The 23,570-nt window shown below is 37.0% G+C and overlaps 1 protein-coding gene across 2 annotated transcripts in view; it reads right to left on the bottom strand.

Moving 5' to 3' along the window:
• Positions 1–23,570, bottom strand: part of ST7L (suppression of tumorigenicity 7 like) — an 82,482-nt gene that overhangs the window by 14,229 nt on the left and 44,683 nt on the right. For both annotated transcript variants that reach the window (XM_080802369.1, XM_080802370.1), the window contains exons 12-14: positions 14,755–14,905; positions 10,044–10,136; positions 3,912–4,051 (exon numbers count right to left, since the gene is read on the bottom strand). In XM_080802369.1, the coding sequence (XP_080658495.1) occupies positions 3,912–4,051; positions 10,044–10,136; positions 14,755–14,905 (384 nt within the window). The remainder of the gene's footprint in view (positions 1–3,911; positions 4,052–10,043; positions 10,137–14,754; positions 14,906–23,570) is intronic.

The raw sequence follows: 23,570 nt of genomic DNA, 5'->3' as shown, positions 1-23,570 counted from the left end.
ATCAATGGAAAAAATTTAGGCAATTTTCTTAAATTGCTTTGCCTGACTAAATAGATTAATTTCCATTATATTTGGCTATCAAATATCTGACCTAATTGAAAATCCTAACATAGGCAGTTTGCAATATGTCAATATTTGATGTTCTACAAGGCAGTTTGCCAGGACCTACAACCTGAAACATTTCTCCACTTCTGGTGGTACAAATACACATAATGTACCAGCAGTACTGTTTAAATGACACCTAGCCACCATTTATACTGCAATTTCTATGGGAAAATACATTTTGAGTTTACTAGCAGGACATAGCTCCTCCCAACCGTGAGGGGGTTAGGATTTCTCATCACAGCTGCACTTTGGTAATAATGATGACAATGATGGGTGGCGACAAGAGTAACACTTCCCTAGTTTCTACTGTGGACAGACATGGTTCTAAACACCTGTCATATTTTAAACTCATCTAACCCTCACAAGTGCCTATGAGGGGGAGAAATGGTTAAGTAACTTACCCAAAGTTGCACAGCCAGTAAGTGTCAGGGCTGGAACTCAAAGGAAAGCAGTCTGGCTCCAGAGCCTATGCTCATTGCTATCCTGTAACGCTGCGCCTCTCTACCTGGAAGAGGTGGCACTCTCTAGGCTGTATAAGTTCCTCCTGTTGCAGGGAGAGGACAGCAGGGCTTCTCAAGTTTTAAAAGTGCATATACGAGGGGCACCTGGGTGGCTCAGTGAGTTAAAGCCTCTGCCTTCGGCTCAGGTCATGATCCCAGGGTCCTGGGATCGAGCCCCGCATCTGGCTCCCTGCTCAGCACGGAGCCTGCTTCCCTTCCTCTCTCTCTCTGCCTACCTCTCTGCCTACTTGTGATCTCTGTCTGTCACATAAGGAAATAAAATCTTTAAAAAAAAAAAAGTGCATATACAATCACCTGCGCGACTTGCTAAAATGCAGATTCAGGAAGTTGCGAGTGGCACCGGAGGTTCTGCTTTCTCACAAGTTTCTGGATGATGGTGAAGCTCCTACTGCATAGGCCATTAAGTAAATAGGGAAAGAAGTAGAATATGAGCCTCTAGCTCCCACCTGGCTAGCTGGCTGGTAGGTATTTTTATGTTGTGTTTATAAGCTGAAGATTGCCTGCATGTAATCACTTTTCATAAATTCTTCAATGGAACCTGCCCTTGGTACTGCTGCATGGCAAATATTGGTGTGCAGGTACCCTGAGTAAATATTTAGCTTTTAGGAATTAAAAATGTACATATAAAGGCCACTGGATAAAATGTGGCTATAAAAGTTTGCTGTGAGGCACATTTTTAACTATATGCGACCAACTATACAAATCTCTAAGGATGGTAAATAAATGCCTATTTATTGCTCACTACCTAGAACCACAGTAAATTAATAACTTTTGATCTAAAAAAGAAACTTTCAGTTTAAAATGTACAATTATTCATTCTCAGACTCTGCTAGAGGAGTGCTAAGGAGCTTGTGCTATGTAATCTTAAAGACTCTTCTGGAGCATCAGCCATGTCTCAGATAAAGACAGACACTACATACTAACATTGATGGTTACAGCAGACAGTGAATGCACTCTGCACTAATTTTAACCAGTATCTCATGGAAGTACATAACTAACATATGCTACATATCGATTCTAGATTCTAAAACTCTCCCTCACTCCATTTTACCTCCTTTCCAATGCCCTGAGAGAACGCCAAGGACCATCCCTCCCACCGCTTGCCTGTGATCTCAAATACACAGCTGCATATATTTTTCCAGTTCTTAAATGGATGGGATTCCCTTTCCAGTCAATTTTTTTCCATGCCAGAGTACACAGTAAGGTCATCTCAGTTTGAGATGCACTCACTCCCCAGCCAGCACCACTGCAAACAACAGTTACCGTATGATCACTACACTTTGCTTTTACACCAAAAGGAAACAGTCAAGTTTCCAACCCAAATATCTATACTCCCTGAACAATAGTGGAAAGTCATTCTCCTTGAAGACTGACCCAGAATCAAGTGCAGTCTCAGACTGCTAGGCCTACTGCCAGTGGCAACTTAACACATTATACAGCTGACCTTCAGGGAAGAAGGGAAACCAGTGCTTTTACTCCTGGTGCCAGAAGAAAACCAACTAATCTTTAAGGCACCAAATAAACTGTTCTTAAGGCAGCAAAAAAGACTGTGAGGAAACAGGGAGTCAGAACAGATGCTATAGAGAAAAATAAATTACGTTGCCGAGTAAGGGCTAGTGTTTCTACAGTTCTCAGTGCTTTTTGATTTGGGACTAAAATGAATTAGCATTTTCCTTCTGTGTTTGAAAATGTGAAGATGTATAAGAAAGACCCATTTTTATCCAAATGGCCAAAAGACACATGAAAAAGTGTTCAACATCACTTGGCATCAGGGAAATACAAATCAAAACCACAGTGAGATACCACTTCACGGCACTCAGAATGGCTAAAATTAACCAGTCAGGAAACGACAGGTGTTGGTGAGGATGTGAGAAAGGGGAACCCTCCTACACTGTTGGTGGGAATGCAAGCTGGTACAGCCACTCTGGAAAACAGTATGGAAGTTCCTCAAAAAATTGAAAATAGAGCTACCCTACCTACGATCCAGCAATTGCACTACTGGGTATTTACCCTAAAGATACAAACATAGTGATCCGAAGGGGCACATGCACCCCAGTGTTTACAGCATCAGTATCCACAAGAGCCAAACTATGGAGAGCCCAGATGTCCATTAACAGATGAATGGATAAAGAGGATGTGGTATATACATACAATGGAATACCACGCAGCCATCAAAAAATTAAATCTTGCCATTTGCAACAACATGGATAGAACTAGAGAGTATTATGCTAAGCAAAATAAGTCAATCAGAGAAAGACAATTATCATATGATCCCACTGATATGAGGAATTTGAGAAACAAGACAGAGGATCATAGGGGAAGGGAGGGAGAAATGAAACAAGATGAAACCAGAGAGGGAGACAAACCGTAAGAGACTCTTAATCTCAGGAAACAAACTGAGGGTTCCTGGAGGAGAGGGGGATGGGAGGTATGGGGTGGCTGCATGATGGACACTGGGGAAGGTATGTACTATGGTGAGTGCTGTGAACTGTGTAAGACTGATGATTCACAGACCTGTACCCCTGAAACAAATAATACATTATATGTTAATTTTTTAAAAAGACCTGTTTTTAAAGGCTTATCAACTTAAAGGGACTTTGAGCCAGTGACATTAATTACTAAGAAGAGTAAATAATCATGGGATAGTCTCTTTAATATCAGTCTTCACATACCATCTGGACTCGGCTCAGGAAACGGGGAAGTAGTTCAAATTAAACCAAAAAAATGAAAATAAAGATCTATCCATAGTTCTACACCCAAGATCAGGGAAGGCCAATTAAGAACACGCAGATACAACAGTGAGAAGCTTTGACTAAAGAAGCACATTCTGTACCCAGGCGAATGCTCCATCTGTCCATCTTACCTACTTACTCTCCATCAGCAGACTTTATCATTAATAATTTCATTTAAATGGAAAAATTGAAATAGGGAATTGTTTCCCAAATAGGGATTTTTTTTCAAATGCCAAAAAGAAAGCATTGAAAAGAACTGGGTTATTCCTTAGCTAGGAACAAGTGCTATATTTACCACCAAAAGTGATCTACAAAGACCAACTTTATCATGTTGTACCATTGTATTCTTTAAACTTTTAAGCAACAAAAATATAGCTCAAGTCACCAAAAACTTATGTTTGACATATTTATGGCAGCAACTTGACAAATCAATTCCTGTAATTTACGGTAACAAACATCTTCCCCTGATCAGCTGGTTTAGCACAAACAGATCAGAGATGGTTTCTTATGTGTTTTACAAATACTCTACACAAGTCCTTGAGATCATACTTACAGCTTTAGCAAAAACACCCATGATTTCAGGAAACTGGTGTGTGAGAAGAGCTATCATTGCTGTAGAAGAACACAGTCCTGCTGTGAAATGGATGAAAAAAGGAAGCTCCTTCTTTGGGTAAACAGAAACATGATGAAAGGCTGCAAGGGAGAAAAGGTAGAAAAGGATTTTATTGGAGAATAAATACAGTGTAAGCCAGTTTTGGTATTTTCAAACAACATTTGAAACTAAAAAGGAAAATAATTGTTTTAAAAAAGAACAAGGCGTCTCTGGCTAAGTAAGGTAGAAGAAAGTTATCCATTATTATTCCAGCAGCAACTGTGTATCTACAGAGTCAGATGACTGTGCCAGCGATGGGAATAGGATGGCATCGTGGGAAAGAACACTAATTGTAAAGTCATGCTGAGGTGGTTTGAAAAAGAGCTTTGTCACTTATTAGCTGTGTGATCTTGAATAAGTTGCTAAACCCTCTCATAGTTGCTATGGAGTTGTTATGATGAACACTGTTAAGTCCCTAAATGTGAGTTGTCATAATTCTTTCTCTTTGGGAGTCTGAGAGACAGAAGTGTGGTTGCAGATTTCCCACAGCCATAATTTTACCCAGTTATTAATAAATGTTCTATGTGTGGCATTTCATAGAGCACCATAAAAATTGAACCAGAACACCAAAGCCCTAGGATTCTGAGCATAAATGAAGTCCCTTGTCTTACCTTATTACATTCCCACATTAACTCAGATATTATTTTTCTAAGGACTGGATATTTCATTACTAATAGTATTCAAGTACTTATATCTTACTTGAAATTTGATTGAAAATACCTGAATACCAATGCTGACATGAGCCTATTACCATGCTTGGCACACAGTAGGTGCTCAATAAATATCTGTTAAACTGAGAACTATTCTGGGACTTCATTAGTCCAGGAAGTTGACTGCTTAGGGCTGGACACAAACCCAGGAATTCCTGATGTAATATCCTGCATAAGTAAGGGATGACTAATTCAGTGCTGAATCAAGGTCAGCTATAAATTTCACTTTTTTTCAACATAATGATTCACAGAGAAGATTACACCTAAGTTTCCTTTGGTAGCCATATTTTTTATGTCTTATACTATGCTTAAAAGTATAAGCCAAAAACTGAACTCATTAAAAATCCAGAAAATTTCCACAGGCTTGAGTCACATTTAAAATAAAAGCACACTAAATCTGAATTTTTTTTTAAAAAGTTATAAGCATTAGAAGCTGTGGACAACATTGTATTTTCAGGACCCAAAAAACCAGCAGTCCCTTTTGCCCTGTCCCTCAACCATAAGAGGTCAACTTCTTCCAGCAAACCAAGGAAATAAGCTATGGTACTTGCAAAGACAGGGAACACTTATGTATACCAATGCTTACTAAAATTCCTATCATGTGAGAGACAGCAACACTGATAATTAATTAAACTGTATAGCATTTTATGATTTACAAAGTGCTTTAATTTATATCAGTTTTATTTTTTCAACAGCCTTAAGAGATAGACAGTATTATTTCCACTTTACAAGGTAGAAAACGATATAGTTTTAGTAAGATAATTTCCTAAAATACAAGCCTTTTATATTATAGGAGAGACCTAATTTTTTCTTTTCGGATTGCTTTCTTTCTTTCTTTCTTTCTTTCTTTCTTTTTTTTTTTTTTTTAAGATTATTCCATTTATTTATCTGACACAGAGAGAGATCACAAGTAGGCAGAGAGGTAGTCAGAGAAGGGGGGAAGCAGGCTCCCTGCCGAGCAGAGAGCCCGATGTGGGGCTCGATCCCAGGACCCTGAGATCACAACCCTAGCCGAAGGCAGAGGCTTAACCCACTGAGCCACCCGGGTGCCCCTTGGACTGCTTTCCGTAGACTCGTTTGTCAGTCAATGTTTGGCCAGTACATCAGTATAATGGATGACTAGTACAGAAACACTCCCTTGGAAGTAAAGTTCAAATTTCATCACTGGCTTGTAGAGAAAAATTTATCAGGAGGCATAAAAGACAACTAAATAGCTATGTGAACTAAGGGAATAGTTCAAGTCTGAACTTATGAGGTTCATAAGCAAATTCCAGAATGCTGTAAGTCATATCAAGGTTGAAGGAGAATTGAAAACAAAAAAACATTAAGTACTCCTGGGTATTAGAACTCCACATTATTAAAAATGTGTGCATTCTACCACAGTCCGAGACAGACAAATGCTCTCAGAACAAATAATATAATCAAACAAAACCCCCAGCATATCCCTCCTCTTCTACCTCCTGGATTTGCAAAAGTGTAAGTACGCTAGAAATAATAAAGGCCTGCTAAAAAAAAGCAAACTCTCCATTCTTGTAGCCTGTGACTCTGGCAGTACATAATAATTACCCTGATTTTATTCATATTACTATGTAAAATTGGCCTTATATCAGGGAACTTTTGTAATGATTTGGGGGAGGCATTATATTAGTCTAAACATATTAACCTTAATATAATACACTCTTGCATATTGATGTTCCATAATTCCAAAGACTGATTTCTTTGCTTAAATATCGTTGTTTCTATAAATGGAAAAACAACAAGAACAACTACTACCAGCACCACTGTAGGAAAGAAAACAAAATTTCTTTCACTAATGACCTTCTAATTGCCAGAGTCAATGGATTCTTCGTAGTAATTACCTTCCTTGATATCAGATACTCCTCCTCACTTGGAAATTTTTCCCTCCTCTTAGTTCTTAGTCTATCTAGTTCTGGTTCTTGTCCTGTCTCTCTGACCACTCCTTCACTGAATCTTCCCAATACCTTATCAGCCACCCATTCCTTCAACATTTTTGTGCCCTCATGGTTCCACTCTGAGTTTACTTCTCACCTACACAGTCTCCTTTAGTGATTTCATCCATGCCCAGAAAATGAGGATTCCCAAGTTGGTTTGGTGATGTAGAGCAATGCAGAGAGAAAGAGAGAGTGGAGCCCCCAGGAGTCCTGTTTACACAACCTGACCCTGTCCCTAGGCCACAGCTAACTGCACCAGGAATAAACACCTGGATAAATCCATGCTCTCTCTCTTCCAGAAGCTTTAGAAGCCGGACTGAGATCTTATTCATGGTGTATTATTTGCTTGAACTGATGATGTGTAAAGTAAAGCCATGTAAGGGCATCAACTTTGGTACATGAGTGTCCAAGAAGGGAAAGCCGAATGACAAAGATAGGAAAATGAAGCAGACACACTGAGAGTAGCAGAAATGAGAGCTCATACAGAGAGGAGATGGAGTTGGGAAAGGAAAAAAAGAAAAGTGTGAACAGGAGAGACAGAAAAAGGCAGCCAGAGATGGAGCTATACAGATAACTGACTCCTAGAAATCCTGATAGCCTTCTAGTTTCTGGTTCTAGTGCCTTCTGAGGTCTGACGAGAATTGCTGCCTTTGGATTCTTTGAGATAATCCAGTCTTCTCCTATCAAATTCCTTTGAAGTTTAAAACAGCTATTACCCAAAGAATACCTACAACATTTACTATTTATATAATGTACATGTATTTATATACATACATATCTTATAAATATATCTTAGGTCCACATATTATTTAGAGATATAAAAAATTAAAAGTGTGTGTATATATAGGTACTAAATAGATTATGTAATAAAATATTTAAGAATGCGTTCATATACATGTGCATACACACACACACATATCTGGTATACATGCAACATACTCAAAGCCTGAATTTATTTACTTCCCCCCACTCCTGTTTCCAAGCCCGCTCCTCCTGCTGTATAATGGGTTTCCCATTCTTCAAGTCAATCAAGTCAGATTTGGGAATCATCCCTGGCCTGGCCTTAGAGAGATAGGCACTCCCCATTCCAGCTTCCTTATAATCTATTTCATATATGCAGCACTTAACCCATGGTTTATCAGTTTTTCTATTAACTCGTGAGCAGTTCAGGAGTTTGGAGTAGGATAAGGAGGAAAAGGTACTAAAATTTAATATTTTTGCTGGGTACTAGCAATGTATTTGGCCCATTTATGACATTAAGGAGAGCACTTGATGTAATGAGCAGTGGGTATTATATGCAACTGATGAATCACTAAACTCTACCTCTGAAACTAAAAAAAAAAGAAATTAATAAATTTGACTAATTAAAATATTTACTGAATATCAATTTTCACTGTGAACATTATAGAGATGCATAGAAGGATGATAAAGAGAATCCTGGCCTCCAAGTTTACAATCTAGAAGGGGGAGGTTAAGAAGTACACGAAGTACTTTGAGAGTTCAAAGAAAAACAGATAACTTATCTCAGAGGATGGAAGAAAATAAAAGACCCTGGGAGAAAAATATCAGCATACTCGACTTCCATAATCTCTCCTATATTTTCATCTGTTTGTTTGGACTTTTCAGCTCACTATGTTTGTTGGCTGTAAAACTGCAACTTTCCTTCTTTGACTTGAGTTCTAATGGCCCCAGAACTGTAAAAACTGTGGCACGGGTTTATATCACCTAAGGAAATATGGTGCTAGTGTTTATAACCTTCAGCATGCTTACTTATTGGTTAAATCATAAAAAGAAAAGTTACACATAAATTTACCAGTTCACAGAGAAGAAGAGTGAGTGGATAAGGCAGCTGAGACAAATAAGTATAGATCATTCTTTTGAGGTCTGGCTTCCTGAAAGCAAGGACTCAATGAGACTCTCAGCGATCATAACCCTACATACATCTGGTTCTGCCCCTAAGTCTATGACTGCTCTTTTTAGAACTGGAAAGTGTAGTCCCTTCAATTTCATTCTTTGTAAAGATTGTTTTGGCTATTCTGAGTGTTGTACCTTTCCATATAAATTTTGAGGTCAGCTTGTCAGTTTTTGCAAAATCCCTCCTGGGATTTTAGTAGGGATTGTATTGAATCTATAGATCAATTTGGAGAGAATTGCCATATAAATAATATTGGGTTTTCCAATTAATAAAAATGGAATGTCTCTCTATTTACTTAGATTTTCTTTAATCTCTCCCAGCAAATTACATTGTTTTTAGCATACAAGAGACGTACTTCTTTTGTTAAGTTATTCCTAAATTATTTGTTCTTTTTGATGCTACTGTGATTAGAAATGTTTTCTAAAGTTCATTTTTGGACTGATTACTCACTGACAGTATATAAATATGCAACTAAATTTTATATGCAGATATTATATCTTGCAAACTTGCTGAACTTATTTATTACATCTAAAGTATTTTTATGAATTTCTTAGGATTTCCTACAGAGAACATGATGTCATCTGTGAATAAAGACAGGTTTTCTTCCTTTCCAACATGAATTCCTTTTATTTATTTATTTTTTTCTGCCTTGATTGCACTGATTAGGATCTCCAGCAATGCTGAAGAGGAGTGGGGAGAGCAGGCATCCCTGCCTTATTCCTAATCTTAGGGAGAAAGCATTCAGTGTTTAAATCATAAAATCACCATTAAGGATGCTATCAGCTGTGGGGTTTTCGTAGATGCTGTTTGTCAGGTTAAGGAAATTCTCTTTTAATCCTAGTTTGTTCAAAATTTTTACCATGAATGGTTGTTGGATTTTTGTCAGCCGCTCTTCCTGCATCCGTTGTCATTTATTCTCTTAACATGATGCATTGCCTTTTGAGATGTTAAAACACTTGCATTTGTGAGGTAAATCCCACTTGCTCTGGAGTATAATCTTTTTTCTATGTGGCTGGATTCAGTTTGCTAATATTTTGTTGACCATGTTTGTGTCTATATTCATGAGGGATATCATTCTATAGTTTTCTTGTAATGTCTTTGGTTTCAGCATCAGAGTAATACTGGTCTCACAAATAAGCTGGGAAGTGTTCTTTCTTCCTTTCTTTTCTGAAAAGATTTTGTGAAGGATTGGTATTATTACTTCTTCAAATGTTTGTAAGATGACTGCTCTTTTTAATATCTTCAATTTTTGTGTTCTTCATTGCATCTCACATAGCATTTTACCCCAAAAATATACGGGAATGAACTTACGCAACTATATCCAAGAAGTGGCTAAAGTAATATTTTAAACAGTATCCTGAATTTCAACCAAAGGCAGTTTTACTATGAGAAAAATACTATGAAAAACAATCTCACAAGTACTTTTAAGTTTAGGAAAACTAGAATATTTACTTACTAGGTAATAGCTCTCTATCAGCAGTCTCTGTGCAGCTGGGATAAGGATAAAATAGATGGCCTTTCTCTAATGGATATGGAATCATTCTAAAAGCTGAGGAAAAAAAAATACACAGGTTGACATTCCATTCACATTCACTTTCATCCCATACTACAGATCGAAGCTATTTTGGAGACATATCTTTATAAAACTTTCACATAGAATTTACTAATTTTTTTAGAGATACTTTTAGATGAAAGAAACAAAGTAAGCAAAAGAAGGACTAAGAGGAAGAATAAGATTTGTTTAGAGAATTGAATGGTCTGGCTGGAATAAAACTAAAGGGAGTAATGGGTGATAAGGCTGGCTGGATCCTTCTTGCCTCTGTCTCCTTGCTATTAACACACAGACTTAACTCTGTGGGTATGAATTCCTTTTCTTCCAGGAATCTTCATGAAATTGCTACATGTATAACTGTTGTGACCTTAACTGTTAGCAACCTATAAGAGTTCTCAACAGCTCCTAACTTCATGTGTTAGATGTCACTAAAATTTTCTACAAGCAGAATTTAACTTAGATCAGAGGTCACCAGAGCATCACCCATTGGTCAGACCTGGACCAATATATATATTTATAAATAAAATTTCATTAGAAAAACAGATGTTAAAGCTGCTTGTTCAGGGGTGCCTGGGTGGCTCAGAGGGTTAAGCCTCTGCCTTCAGCTCAGGTCATGATCTTGGAGTCCTGGGATCGAGCCCTGCGTTGGGCTCTCTGCTCAGCGGGGAGCCTGCTTCCCCCTCTCTCTCTGCCTACTTGTGATCTCTCTCTCTCTCTCTGTCAAATAAATAAATAAATAAGTGATTTAAAAAAAAAACCCTGCTTGTTCATTTATATATTATGTAATGCTGCTTTCATGCTACAAGAGTTGGGTAGTTATAACTGCAGCTATGGCCAGAGAGACTAAATACTTACCATCTGGCTCTTTACAGAATGCGTTTACCAACCCTGATCTAGATTATTATCAGCTCTTCCAGACTTCTTTTTTTTTTTTTTTTTTTTCTTCCAGACTTCTTAAAGAAGGAATCTTTGTTACCTACTCAACTAGCTGAGTATTCATAAAAATTGTGATAAGGTTTCTGTTTTTCCTTTAGTGCCTAGCTCTATATAAACTTCTGTCAAAACATGAATTTGTTCTGCCACAATAAAAAGTAGGAAGTTGTCCAAAGTCACAGAACAAATCAGTGGTAACACTAGGAAATCATTCATAAAGAAGATTGTTTATGAAATATAATGTAAGTTCCATATTTACTGAAAACCTATGTGCAAGGCAGAGCATCAGGCACTGAAGATACATATAGGATCAATGAGATAGAGGACCTAGCTTTGAGGAGCTTATAGACTACTAGAGAAAAAGCAAAAGGAAGTCTAATTACCCAAAGACATTCCACTCCTCAGTTTTAGCAGTCCCAGTTTCATTAATCTGCATATTGTCAGTGGCAAGCACAGTGCCTGACCTTTAGCAACAGTTAATGCAGAGGTTCCCAAATTCTCTTGCTTCAAGGATACACAGTACACTTCATGTCTCTGTATATGATGTCCCTAGGCTGAAATACCTAGCAGTTCCCTTTACGTAGTGGGTCCAATATACATATATATAAAAAGGAAAAACTATATATATATATATTTATCTCCCTTTAATTTATATATATATGTGTATATATATATAAATTAAAGGGAGATAAATAAAATGAAGGGGAAAACAACTATTTCATTTTTTAAAAGGGAGATAAATAAAATGAAGGGGAAAACAACTATTTCATTTTTTAAAAGATTTTACACATATATACACATATATATGTAATATATATATTATATATTATATATATAATTTATATATAAATATATATTTAATATATATAATATATATATTTATATATATAATTTATATATATAATATAGATATAATTTATATATATAAATAAATATATATATAAAATTTATATATAAATATATATATAATTTATATATATAATTTATATATATAAATAAAATGAAGGGGAAATATATATATATATAAAATATATACACATAAATAAAATGAAAGGGAAATATACATACATATGTATATTTCCCTTTCATATATATATAATATAATATATATATTATATATATATTATATATATTATATATATATTATATATATAATATATATTATATATATAATATATATTAATATATATAATATATATATATTATATATATATTATATATATTATTATATATTATATATATAATATATTATATATATACATATGTATGTGTATATATATACACATACATATGTATATATATAATATATATATATAATATATATACATATGTATATTTCCCTTTCATTTTCATATATATATATTATATATATATATATAATGAAGGGGAAAACAATTATTTCATTTTTTAAAAGATTTTATTTTTTTAAAGTAATCTCTACACCCAGTATGGGGCTTGAACCTACAACCCCAAGATCAAGAGCGGTATGCTCTACCGACTGAACTAGCCAGGTGCCTCTAATTATTTCATTTTTAAACAATTACATTTTCTTACTAATGGCATGTATGGATCTCTCAGGCACCACATAACTTTTAAAACCTTGGAATCAGATTGGGCACTGCCATCCTCATTTCCTGTTCCACATTAATTTTTTTGTGTGGTACTTTAACCATAGCAATTAAGAAAAACCCAGCTTTGCAAAGCTATGACATCAAAAGAAATAGAGAATGGAGAGCCACCTAATGGTGAAACCTTAAACTATGCAGAGCTAACAGTTTGAATGATGCTTGACAGATGTTGAGTATTGCTGTGTTTCCACTGAAATTTTTAAATATCCCATGGCACTCTTGTGAATTTGCTACAATGCCCCAAGGTACCTCAGTACAAAGTTTGGGAACTGAGGGGGTTAACCAATTCTAGTTAATGAGTATTGAATTTATTTTTGAATTTTTATTGATAGCAGGAGTATACTTTTCAAGACAATCATTATAAGAATTCAACTGACAAAATATTTTGATTAAGCTTTTTCATTTTTTAAGTGATTTTAGGAAGTTACAAATAAGGGATCCGGTAGTTAGTTGAAAAACAATCTAGTTCTTCGAAGAAGATACACAAATGGCCAGTTAGGACATAAAAATATTTTCAACAACACTAATTATTAGGAAAATGCAAATCAAGGCCACAATGAAATACCACTTCACACCCATTAGTACAGCTATTATTAAAAAAAAAAAAAAAAGAACAAATGTTGCCAAGGAAACAGAGAAAGAGAAACCTTTGTGCATTGCTGGTGGAATATAAAATGGTACAGCTTCCAGGGCACCTGGGTGGCTCAGTGGGTTAAAGCCTCTGCCTTCAGCTCAGGTCATGATCCCAGGGTCCTGGGATCGAGCCCCACATCGGGCTCTCTGCTCTGCAGGGAGCCTGCTTCCTCCTCTCTCTCTCTCCCTCTCTGCCTGCCTCTCTGCCTACTTGTGACCCCTGTGAAATAAATAAATAAAATCCTAAAAAAAAAAACATGGTACAGCTGCCAAAAAAAATAGTAAGACAGTTCCTCAGAAAATTAAACATAGAATTATATAATCTACTGGTTCCACTTCTAGGTATAAACCCCAAAGAACTGAAAGCAGGAACGTGAACAAATACTTGTAGTACCCATATTCTTATCAGCATTATTCATAATAACCAAAAGGTGGTAACAACCCAAATGTCCACTGACAGATGGATGTATAAACAAAGTACATATATACATAGAGTGGAATATTATTCAGCCCTAAAAAGGAATGATTTTCTGACACGTGCTGCAACATTATGCTACTGAAGTAAGCCTGATTTAATATGACAAATACTCATTATATGATTCTACTATGGAATATACCCAGACTAGTCAAAGTCAGAAACAGAAAGCAGAATGGTTACCAGGGGCTGGAGAGGAGGGAAAAAATGGGGAGTTACTGTCTAATAGGTACAGAATTTTCAGACTGGGATGATGAAAAAGATCTAGGGATAGATGATGGTGATGGTTGCACAACAATGTGAATATACACACGCCACTGAACTGTACATTTTCAAATTGTTAAAATGGGGGTGCCTGGCTGACCCAGTTGGCAGAGTATACAATTTGATCTCAGGGTTGTGAGTTTGAGCCCCACGTTGGGTGTGGAGATTACTTAAAAATAAAATCTTTAAAAAATAATAAAAAAATAAATAAAATCGTTAAAATAGTAACTTTTATGTTATGTGTATTTTACCACAATAAAAAAATAGATTTTTAAAAAAGAACAAGAGTTGATATTAGTGAAGAAAATAGTTTCAAGATGTAAAATCAGAAAATAAAACAAAAGTCCAATTTAAAAAATATTACAATAACTCAACCATATTAAAAAGCCTATAAATCAAGGAATGTAAGTTTTCATTTTTTTCCCTTACAAATATATAATTTAAATGAACATATGGTAGAATACTATAACAGTTTCTCATTTTGCTCTTCCTAAATGTGGCATCAATGTAAGTACATTAAGTATTTCTCCTACCAATAAACCAAATAAACACCTCTGGGTTCACTTTGAAAGCAATCTGAACAATACATAGGGAAACTCAGACAATCTCATTTAAAAAGGCTGCTTGGGAATGCAATGAATAGTCTGAGAGATTAGTAGTACATTTGGAAAAGAATACTTACTGCCTTCCCACGTACACTGTAGGAGATTAAGAGCACCTTCTATTCTCTTCCAGTGCTGAAGATGGAAGAAAGCATAGGCGATTGCTTCACTATCACCCCGTTTCAGAATGTGTTCTGGAGGTAAAATTAGACTTTTCATCTCTAGTAAGTACTAGAAAGATAATAAACACAAACACATACCACAGAAAAATGAAAAATTAAACAATGTTAAGTTCAAATCCCACAAAAATGTAGATTCAAATTTTATAATGTCAATTTGCTTTAAAAAACAAACATTAGGGAGAGGAGTCAAGATGGCGGAGAAGTAGCAGGCTGAGACGACATCGGGTAGCAGGAGATCAGCTAGATAGCTTATCTAACCATTGTGAACACCTATAAATCCAACGGGAAATCGAAGAGAAGAAGAGCAACAATCCCAGAAACAGAAAATCGATCACTTTCTGAAAGGTAGGACCTGCGGAGAAGTGAATCCAAAGCGACGGGAAGATAGACCCCGGGGGGAGGGGCCGGCACCCGGCAAGCGGCGGAGCGACGGAGCACAAAATCGGGACTTTTAAAAGTCGGCTCCACTGGGAGACATCGCTCCAGAGGCTAAACTGGGGGGAAACCCAGGCGGGGTCAGCATAACCCCAGGACCCGCGGGGTCACAGAAGGACTGGGGGTGTCTGAGTGCCGCAGAGCTCGCAGGTATTAGAGCGGGGAAGCCGGCTATAGCGACAAAGCCGAGGAGTGAGCTCTAAGCCCGGGGTTACCCTGTGCCGGTCGCAGGCTGGGTGGGCTCGGAGCGCGGCCGGAGGCCACGGAGACAAAAGCGACCCGGCGCTTTTCTCCAGCTCCAACAATTGACTGCTTTCCTCGAGGCGCGACCGCAAGCCAGGGAGGCGGGGCTATTGGGCGCTTTGCTCTGAGAGCGCACTGAGGAGCGGAACCCCAAGCTCTCGGCTCCTCTGGGCCGAGAGATTGGGAGGCCGCCATCTTCATTCCCGTCCTCCGGAACTCTACGGAAAGCGCTCAGGGAACAAAAGCTCCCGAAAGCGAACCCGAGCGGATTACTTAGCCCGGCCCCTGGCAAGGGCGGTGCAATTCCGCCTGCGGCAAAGACACTTGAGAATCACTACAACAGGCCCCTCCCCCAGAAGATCAACAAGAAACCATCCAAAACCAACTTCAGTCACCAAGAACAGCGGAATTCCACAGCAGGAGAAAGCAAATCCTACCTGGACAAAATGACAAGGCGGAAAAACTCACCTCAAAAAAAAGAACAAGAGGCCGTACCGAAGGCTGGAGACCTAATCAATACAGACATAGGTAGCATGACAGATCTAGAGTTCAGAATGACAATTCTCAAGGTTCTAGCCGGGCTCGAAAAAGGCATAGAAGATATTAGAGAAACCCTCTCCGGAGAGATAAAAGCCCTTTCTGGAGAAATAAAAGAACTAAAATCTAACCAAGTTGAAATCAAAAAAGCTATTCATGAGGTGCAATCAAAAATGGAAGCTCTCACTGCCAGGATAAATGAGGCAGAAGAAAGAATTAGTGACATAGAAGACCAAATGACAGAGAATAAAGAAGCTGAGCAAAAGAGAGACAAACAACTACTGGAACACGAGGAGAGGATTCGAGAGATAAGTGACACCATAAGACGACACAACATTAGAATAATTGGGATTCCAGAAGAAGAAGAAAGAGAGAGGGGAGCAGAAGGTATATTGGAGACAATTATTGGAGAGAATTTCCCTAATATGGCAAAGGGAACAAACATCAAAATCCAGGAGATGCTAAGAACGCCCCTCAAAATCAATAAAAATAGGTCCACACCTCGTCACCTGATAGTAAAATTTACAAGTCTTAGCGACAAAGAGAAAATCCTGAAAGCAGCCCGGGAAAAGAAGTCTGTAACATACAAGGGTAAAAACATTAGATTGGCAGCGGACCTATCCACAGAGACCTGGCAGGCCAGAAAGAACTGGCATGATATATTCAGAGCACTAAACGAGAAAAACATGCAGCCAAGAATACTATATCCGGCTAGGCTATCATTGAAAATAGAAGGAGAGATAAAGAGCTTCCAGGACAAACAAAAGCTGAAAGAATTTGCAAACACCAAACCAGCTCTACAGGAAATATTGAAAGGGGTCCTCTAAGCAAAGAGAGACCCTAAAAGTAGTAGATCAGAAAGAAACAGAAACAATATACAGTAACAATCATCTTACAGGCAATACAATGGCACTAAATTCATATCTCTCAATAGTTACCCTGAATGTTAATGGGCTAAATGCCCCAATCAAAAAACACAGGGTATCAGAATGGATAAAAAAACAAAACCCATCCATATGCTGCCTACAAGAAACTCATTTTAGACCCGAAGACACCTCCAGATTTAAAGTGAGGGGGTGGAAAACAATGTACCATGCTAATGGACATCAGAAGAAAGCTGGGGTGGCAATCCTTATATCAGATCAATTAGATTTTAAGCCAAAGACTATAATAAGAGATGAGGAAGGACACTATATCATACTCAAAGGGTCTGTCCAACAAGAAGATCTAACAATCTTAAATATCTATGCCCCTAACATGGGAGCAGCCAACTATATAAACCAATTAATAACAAAATCAAAGAAATACATCGACAGTAATACAATAATAGCAGGGGACTTTAACACTCCCCTCACTGAAATGGACAGATCATCTAAGCAAAAGATCAACAAGGAAATAAAGGCCTTAAATGACACACTGGACCAGATGGACATCACAGATATATTCAGAACATTCCATCCCAAAGCAACAGAATATACATTCTTCTCTAGTGCACATGGAACATTCTCCAGAATAGACCACATCCTGGGTCATAAATCAGGTCTCAATCGGTACCAAAAGATCGAGATCATTCCCTGCATATTTTCAGACCACAATGCTCTGAAGCTCGAACTCAATCACAAGAGGAAATTTGGAAAGAACGCAAATACATGGAGACTAAACAGCATCCTTCTAAAAAATGAATGGGTCAACCAGGAAATTAAAGAAGAATTGAAAAAATTCATGGAAACAAATGATAATGAAAACACAACAGTTCAAAATCTGTGGGACACAACAAAGGCAGTCCTGAGAGGAAAATATATAGCAGTGCAAGCCTTTCTCAAGAAACAAGAAAGGTCTCAAATACACAACCTAACCCTACACCTAAAGGAGCTGGAGAGAGAACAACAAAGAAAGCCTAAACCCAGCAGGAGAAGAGAAATCATAAAGATCAGAGCAGAAATCAATGAAATAGAAACTAAAAAAACAATAGAACAAATCAACAAAACTAGGAGCTGGTTCTTTGAAAGAATTAATAAGATTGATAAGCCCCTGGCCAGACTTATCAAAAAGAAAAGAGAAAGGACGCAAATAAATAAAATCATGAATGAAAGAGGAGAGATCACAACCAACACCAAAGAAATACAAACAATTATAAGAACATACTACGAGCAACTCTATGGCAACAAATTTGACAACCTGGAAGAAATGGATACATTTCTAGAGATGTATAAACTACCACAACTGAACCAGGAAGAAATAGATAACCTGAACAGACCCATAACCAGTAAGGAGATTGAAACAGTCATCAAAAATCTCCAAACAAACAAAAGTCCAGGACCAGACGGCTTCCCAGGGGAATTCTACCAAACATTTAAAGAAGAATTAATTCCTATTCTCCTGAAACTGTTCCAAAAAATAGAAATGGAAGGAAAACTTCCAAACTCATTCTATGAGGCCAGCATCACCTTGATCCCAAAACCAGACAAGGATCCCACCAAAAAAGAGAATTACAGACCAATATCCTTGATGAACACAGATGCGAAAATTCTCACCAAAATACTGGCCAATAGGATCCAACAGTACATTAAAAGGATTATTCACCACGACCAAGTGGGATTTATTCCAGGGCTGCAAGGTTGGTTCAACATCCGCAAATCCATCAATGTGATACAATACATTAATAAAAGAAAGAGTAAGAACCATATGATACTCTCAATAGATGCTGAAAAAGCGTTTGACAAAGTGCAGCATCCCTTCCTGATTAAAACTCTTCAAAGTGTAGGGATAGAAGGCACATACCTCAACATTATCAAAGCCATCTATGAAAAACCCACCGCAAATATCATTCTCAATGGAGAAAAACTGAAAGCTTTTCCGCTAAGGTCAGGAACACGGCAGGGATGTCCGTTATCACCACTGCTGTTCAATATAGTACTAGAAGTCCTAGCCTCAGCAATCAGACAACAAAAAGAAATTAAAGGCATCCAAATCGGCAAAGAAGAAGTCAAACTATCACTCTTTGCAGATGATATGATACTATATGTGGAAAACCCAAAAGGCTCCACTCCAAAACTGCTAGAACTTATACAGGAATTCAGTAAAGTGTCAGGATATAAAGTCAATGCACAGAAATCAGTCGCATTTCTTTACACTAACAACAAGACAGAAGAAAGAGAAATTGAGGAGTCAGTCCCATTTACAATCGTACCCAAAACCATAAGATACCTAGGAATAAATCTAACCAAAGAGGCAAAGAATCTATACTCAGAAAACTATAAAGTACTCATGAAAGAAATTGAGGAAGACACAAAGAAATGGAAAAATATTCCATGCTCATGGATTGGAAGAACAAATATTGTGAAAATGTCTATTTTACCTAAAGCAATCTACACATTTAATGCAATCCCTATCAAAATCCCATCCATTTTTTTTAAAGAAATAGAACAAATAATCCTAAAATTTATATGGAACCAGAAAAGACCTCGAATAGCCAAAGGAATATTGAAAAAGAAAGCCAAAGTCGGTGGTATCACAATTCCAGACTTCAAGCTCTATTACAAAGCTGTCATCATCAAGACAGTATGGTACTGGCACAAAAACAGACATATAGACCAATGGAACAGAATAGAGAGCCCAGAAATAGACCCTCAACTCTATGGTCAACTAATCTTCGACAAAGCAGGAAAGAATATCCAATGGAAAAAAGACAGCCTCTTCAACAAATGGTGCTGGGAAAATTGGACAGCCACATGCAGAAAAATGAAATTGGACTATTTCCTTACACCACACACGAAAATAGACTCAAAGTGGATGAAGGACCTCAATGTGCGAAAGGAATCTATCAAAATCCTTGAGGACAATGCAGGCAGCAACCTCTTTGACCTCCACCGCAGCAACTTCTTCCTAGGAACATCACCAAAGGCAACAGAAGCAAGGGCAAAAATGAACTATTGGGATTTCATCAAGATCAAAAGCTTTTGCACAGCAAAGGAAACAGTTAACAAAACCAAAAGACAACTGACAGAATGGGAGAAGATATTTGCAAACGACATATCAGATAAAGGGCTCGTATCCAAAATCTATAAAGAGCTTATCAAACTCAATACCCAAAGAACAAATAATCCAGTCAAGAAATGGGCAGAGGACATGAACAGACATTTCTGCAAGGAAGACATCCAGATGGCCAACAGACACATGAAAAAATGCTCCACATCACTCGGCATCAGGGAAATACAAATCAAAACCACAATGAGATACCACCTCACACCAGTCAGAATGGCTAAAATTAACAAGTCAAGAAATGACAGATGCTGGCGAGGATGCGGAGAGAGGGGAACCCTCCTACACTGTTGGTGGGAATGCAAGCTGGTGCAACCACTCTGGAAAACAGTGTGGAGGTTCCTCAAAAAACTGAAAATAGAGCTACCCTACGACCCAGCAATTGCACTCCTGGGTATATATCCTAAAGATACAAACGTGGTGCTCCGAAGGGGCACGTGCACCCGAATGTTTATAGCAGCAATGTCCACAATAGCCAAACTGTGGAAAGCGCCTAGATGTCCATCAACAGATGAATGGATAAAGAAGATGTGGTATATATACACAATGGAATACTATGCAGCCATCAAAAGACATGAAATCTTGCCATTTGCGACGACGTGGATGGAACTAGAGGGTATCATGCTTAGCGAAATAAGTCAATCGGAGAAATATAACTATCATATGATCTCTTTGATATGAGGAAGTGGAGATGCAAGGTGGGGGGGTTTGGGGGGAGGTAGGAAAAGAAAAAATGAAAAGATGGGATTGGGAGGGAGACAAACCATAAAAGACTCAATCTCAAGAAACAGACTGAGGGTTGCGGGGGGGAAGGGGGATGGGAGAGGGTGGTGGGGAAATGGACATTGGGGAGGGTATGTGCTATGATGAGTGCTGTGAAATGTGTAAACCAGACGATTCACAGACCTGTACCCCTGGGGATAAAAATACATTATATGTTTATTAAAATAAAAAAAATTAAAAAAAAAAACAAACATTAAACTTGTTGAGATGACAAGAGGGTCACACTGATAACAAGTATATATAAAATGCTTCTATATGCCAATTCCAAAGATCAGAATATTCCTCAAGTCAAAAATAAGGGATAAATGGCTTATTTATGACCTTGGGAAATATGTAATGGAAACTCATGCTGAGGAAATAATGTGAGAATAAATATCCATTTTTCCAAAAGAGAATTATATATAAAAATCATAAAATACAATTTTGGAACAATATTTTGTGGTGATATTCAATTCTTTTTTCCTCTCGTTGTCATTTTATAGATGGAGGAACTTAATTGTGAATAAGTTCAATTAAATTAATATCTACTGAGAGCAAAGCACTATGTTTGTTAGGAAACACTAGATTCTCTGGAGCGTCCTAATATAATGAGAAAGATAGATTTCTTAAGTTAATAATTATAATAAGACTCTGCTGAGTGCTTTATTAGAGGTATAAACAGTGTATGTAAAAATTTGGATAGAAGATACTATTTTTTTTAGCTTTTTAATAATAGCTATTGAGATATAATTCATATTTTACAATTCACCCAATTAAGTGTACAACTCAAAAAAAGTGTACCACTCAATGGTTTTTAAATATATTCACAGATATGTACAACCATTACCACAGTCAATTTTAGAACATTTTCATCACCACAAAAAGAATCCCACCCTCCTTCTTTATTATCCTCTAATCCCCATTCCCCCTAAGCAACCACTAATCCACTTTGCATCTCTGTAAATTTGCCTGTTCTGGCTATTTCATACAAAGAGAATCACATAATATATAGTCTATTTTAACCAGTTTCTTTCGCTCATAATGTTTTCAAGGGACATCCATCTTATATCATATACCAGTACCTCATTCCTTTTTATGGCTGAATAATATTCCATTATATGAATATACCACATTTATTTATCCATTCATTATTTGATGAACATTTGGTTGTTTTCATCTTTTGGCTATTATGGATAATGCTGCAATAAACATTCATGCACAAGTTTTTATGTGAACATATGTTTTCATTTCTCTTGGGTATATACCTAGGAATGGAAGTGCTGGGTCATACGGTAACTATACATTTAGGAGGTATTAATTATGATTTAGGAGTTAAGAATAAACCACTTGATGGAATTTGGGATTTGAATTGATTTAAAATGATGTGTAAAAACGTAGGTGAACAGATCGGGCAGCAGGTTGGGGAGACACAGCAGACTGGAGTACAGGCCAACTTAAACAAGTTAAGAAAGCTTAGAGCAAGATACATTTAAGGAATTAGTGTGCCTGTTAAAGAAGTTATAGCCTATCAGTTCTTATTCACATATGAAATTAAATTATATCTTAAATTCTTAAAGAAAATATTTGTCTTAATATTATAATCCACAACAAAAGCAGTCTAATTAAATATACTAATTACATGAAGAAAGATGCAAAATTAACCACTTGTACATCATCTTTACTATTAAAGTGGTCTACTTAAAACTTTTCAAAAAATATTTAGTTAGCTAAATACTTCCTCCAAAGACTAAGACCAGGGTACCTTTTCCCTACTAGACTGGTCTGAAACAACCTCTCGGGTTCTACATAATTTGATACCGAATTATGTGTCATAAGGTCCAAACCACATTAACTTCCATTATAAAAGACAGAAAGAGAAACACTCCTAAGAAGTGTTGTAAATTATATATTCTCAAACTTTAAATTCTAAGTTCCTCAGGTTACACAAACTAAGGAGATAAACGACATAAATTTGAGCTGAAATTTGTGAAACACTTTGTAAAACTGCTACAAGCAGGAAGAAACAAAAAGGTGGAGTGGTTTCAAAATTGAACTTTAGTTTATTAGTCAATATATATGTATGCATTGTATTAATATAGCTAAAATAATTTTTTTCTTTTTTATGAAATGTGCCTTTCTAGCACTCACTGAGTTTAATGCTCATCTTTAATTACTCTTACTCCTATACCAATAAAGCTGGGGAAAAAGAAAAAAAGAATAGTTAATCTTGATGTCTCTGGCTCTTTCCTCAAAGTGTAAGAATGCAGTCTACTCATCAATTTATTTTAGCAGATGTCACAAGCTATGAGATTATTTACTAATCCAGTTTGGGGACTTAACATTTCCCATTCAGTTTCTTAAAGGAATGCAGCAGAGGTTGTGTCCTGGTCAAGCAAAGCCCATTTGCTGCCTGGTTGGGTTCTCTCCCCTTAGTGCCTTAGGCCTATGTTCAGGAGGGTAATATTCTTTCTAATCCTCTCTAATCCTTGCCCATTTTTTTAAAACACAGTAAAAGATCACTCGCACCAGGCAACTGTGGGAAAATGGACTCAAATAGCTGACCTCTGACATGACTCCTTATGTTCTTAGCAAGTGCACTAAGAGCTTCTTCAGTAGGAAGCAAAAAAAGAAAAAAAAAAGAAAAAAGAAAAAAAGTGGCAATCACAATGGAATCTCCATCATAAAAAGAGTATCTC

Source organism: Martes martes (genome assembly GCF_963455335.1).
Source record: "Martes martes genome assembly, chromosome: 4".
Classification (NCBI taxonomy): domain Eukaryota; kingdom Metazoa; phylum Chordata; class Mammalia; order Carnivora; family Mustelidae; genus Martes; species Martes martes.
This window is presented reverse-complemented; position numbering and strand designations above follow the sequence as displayed.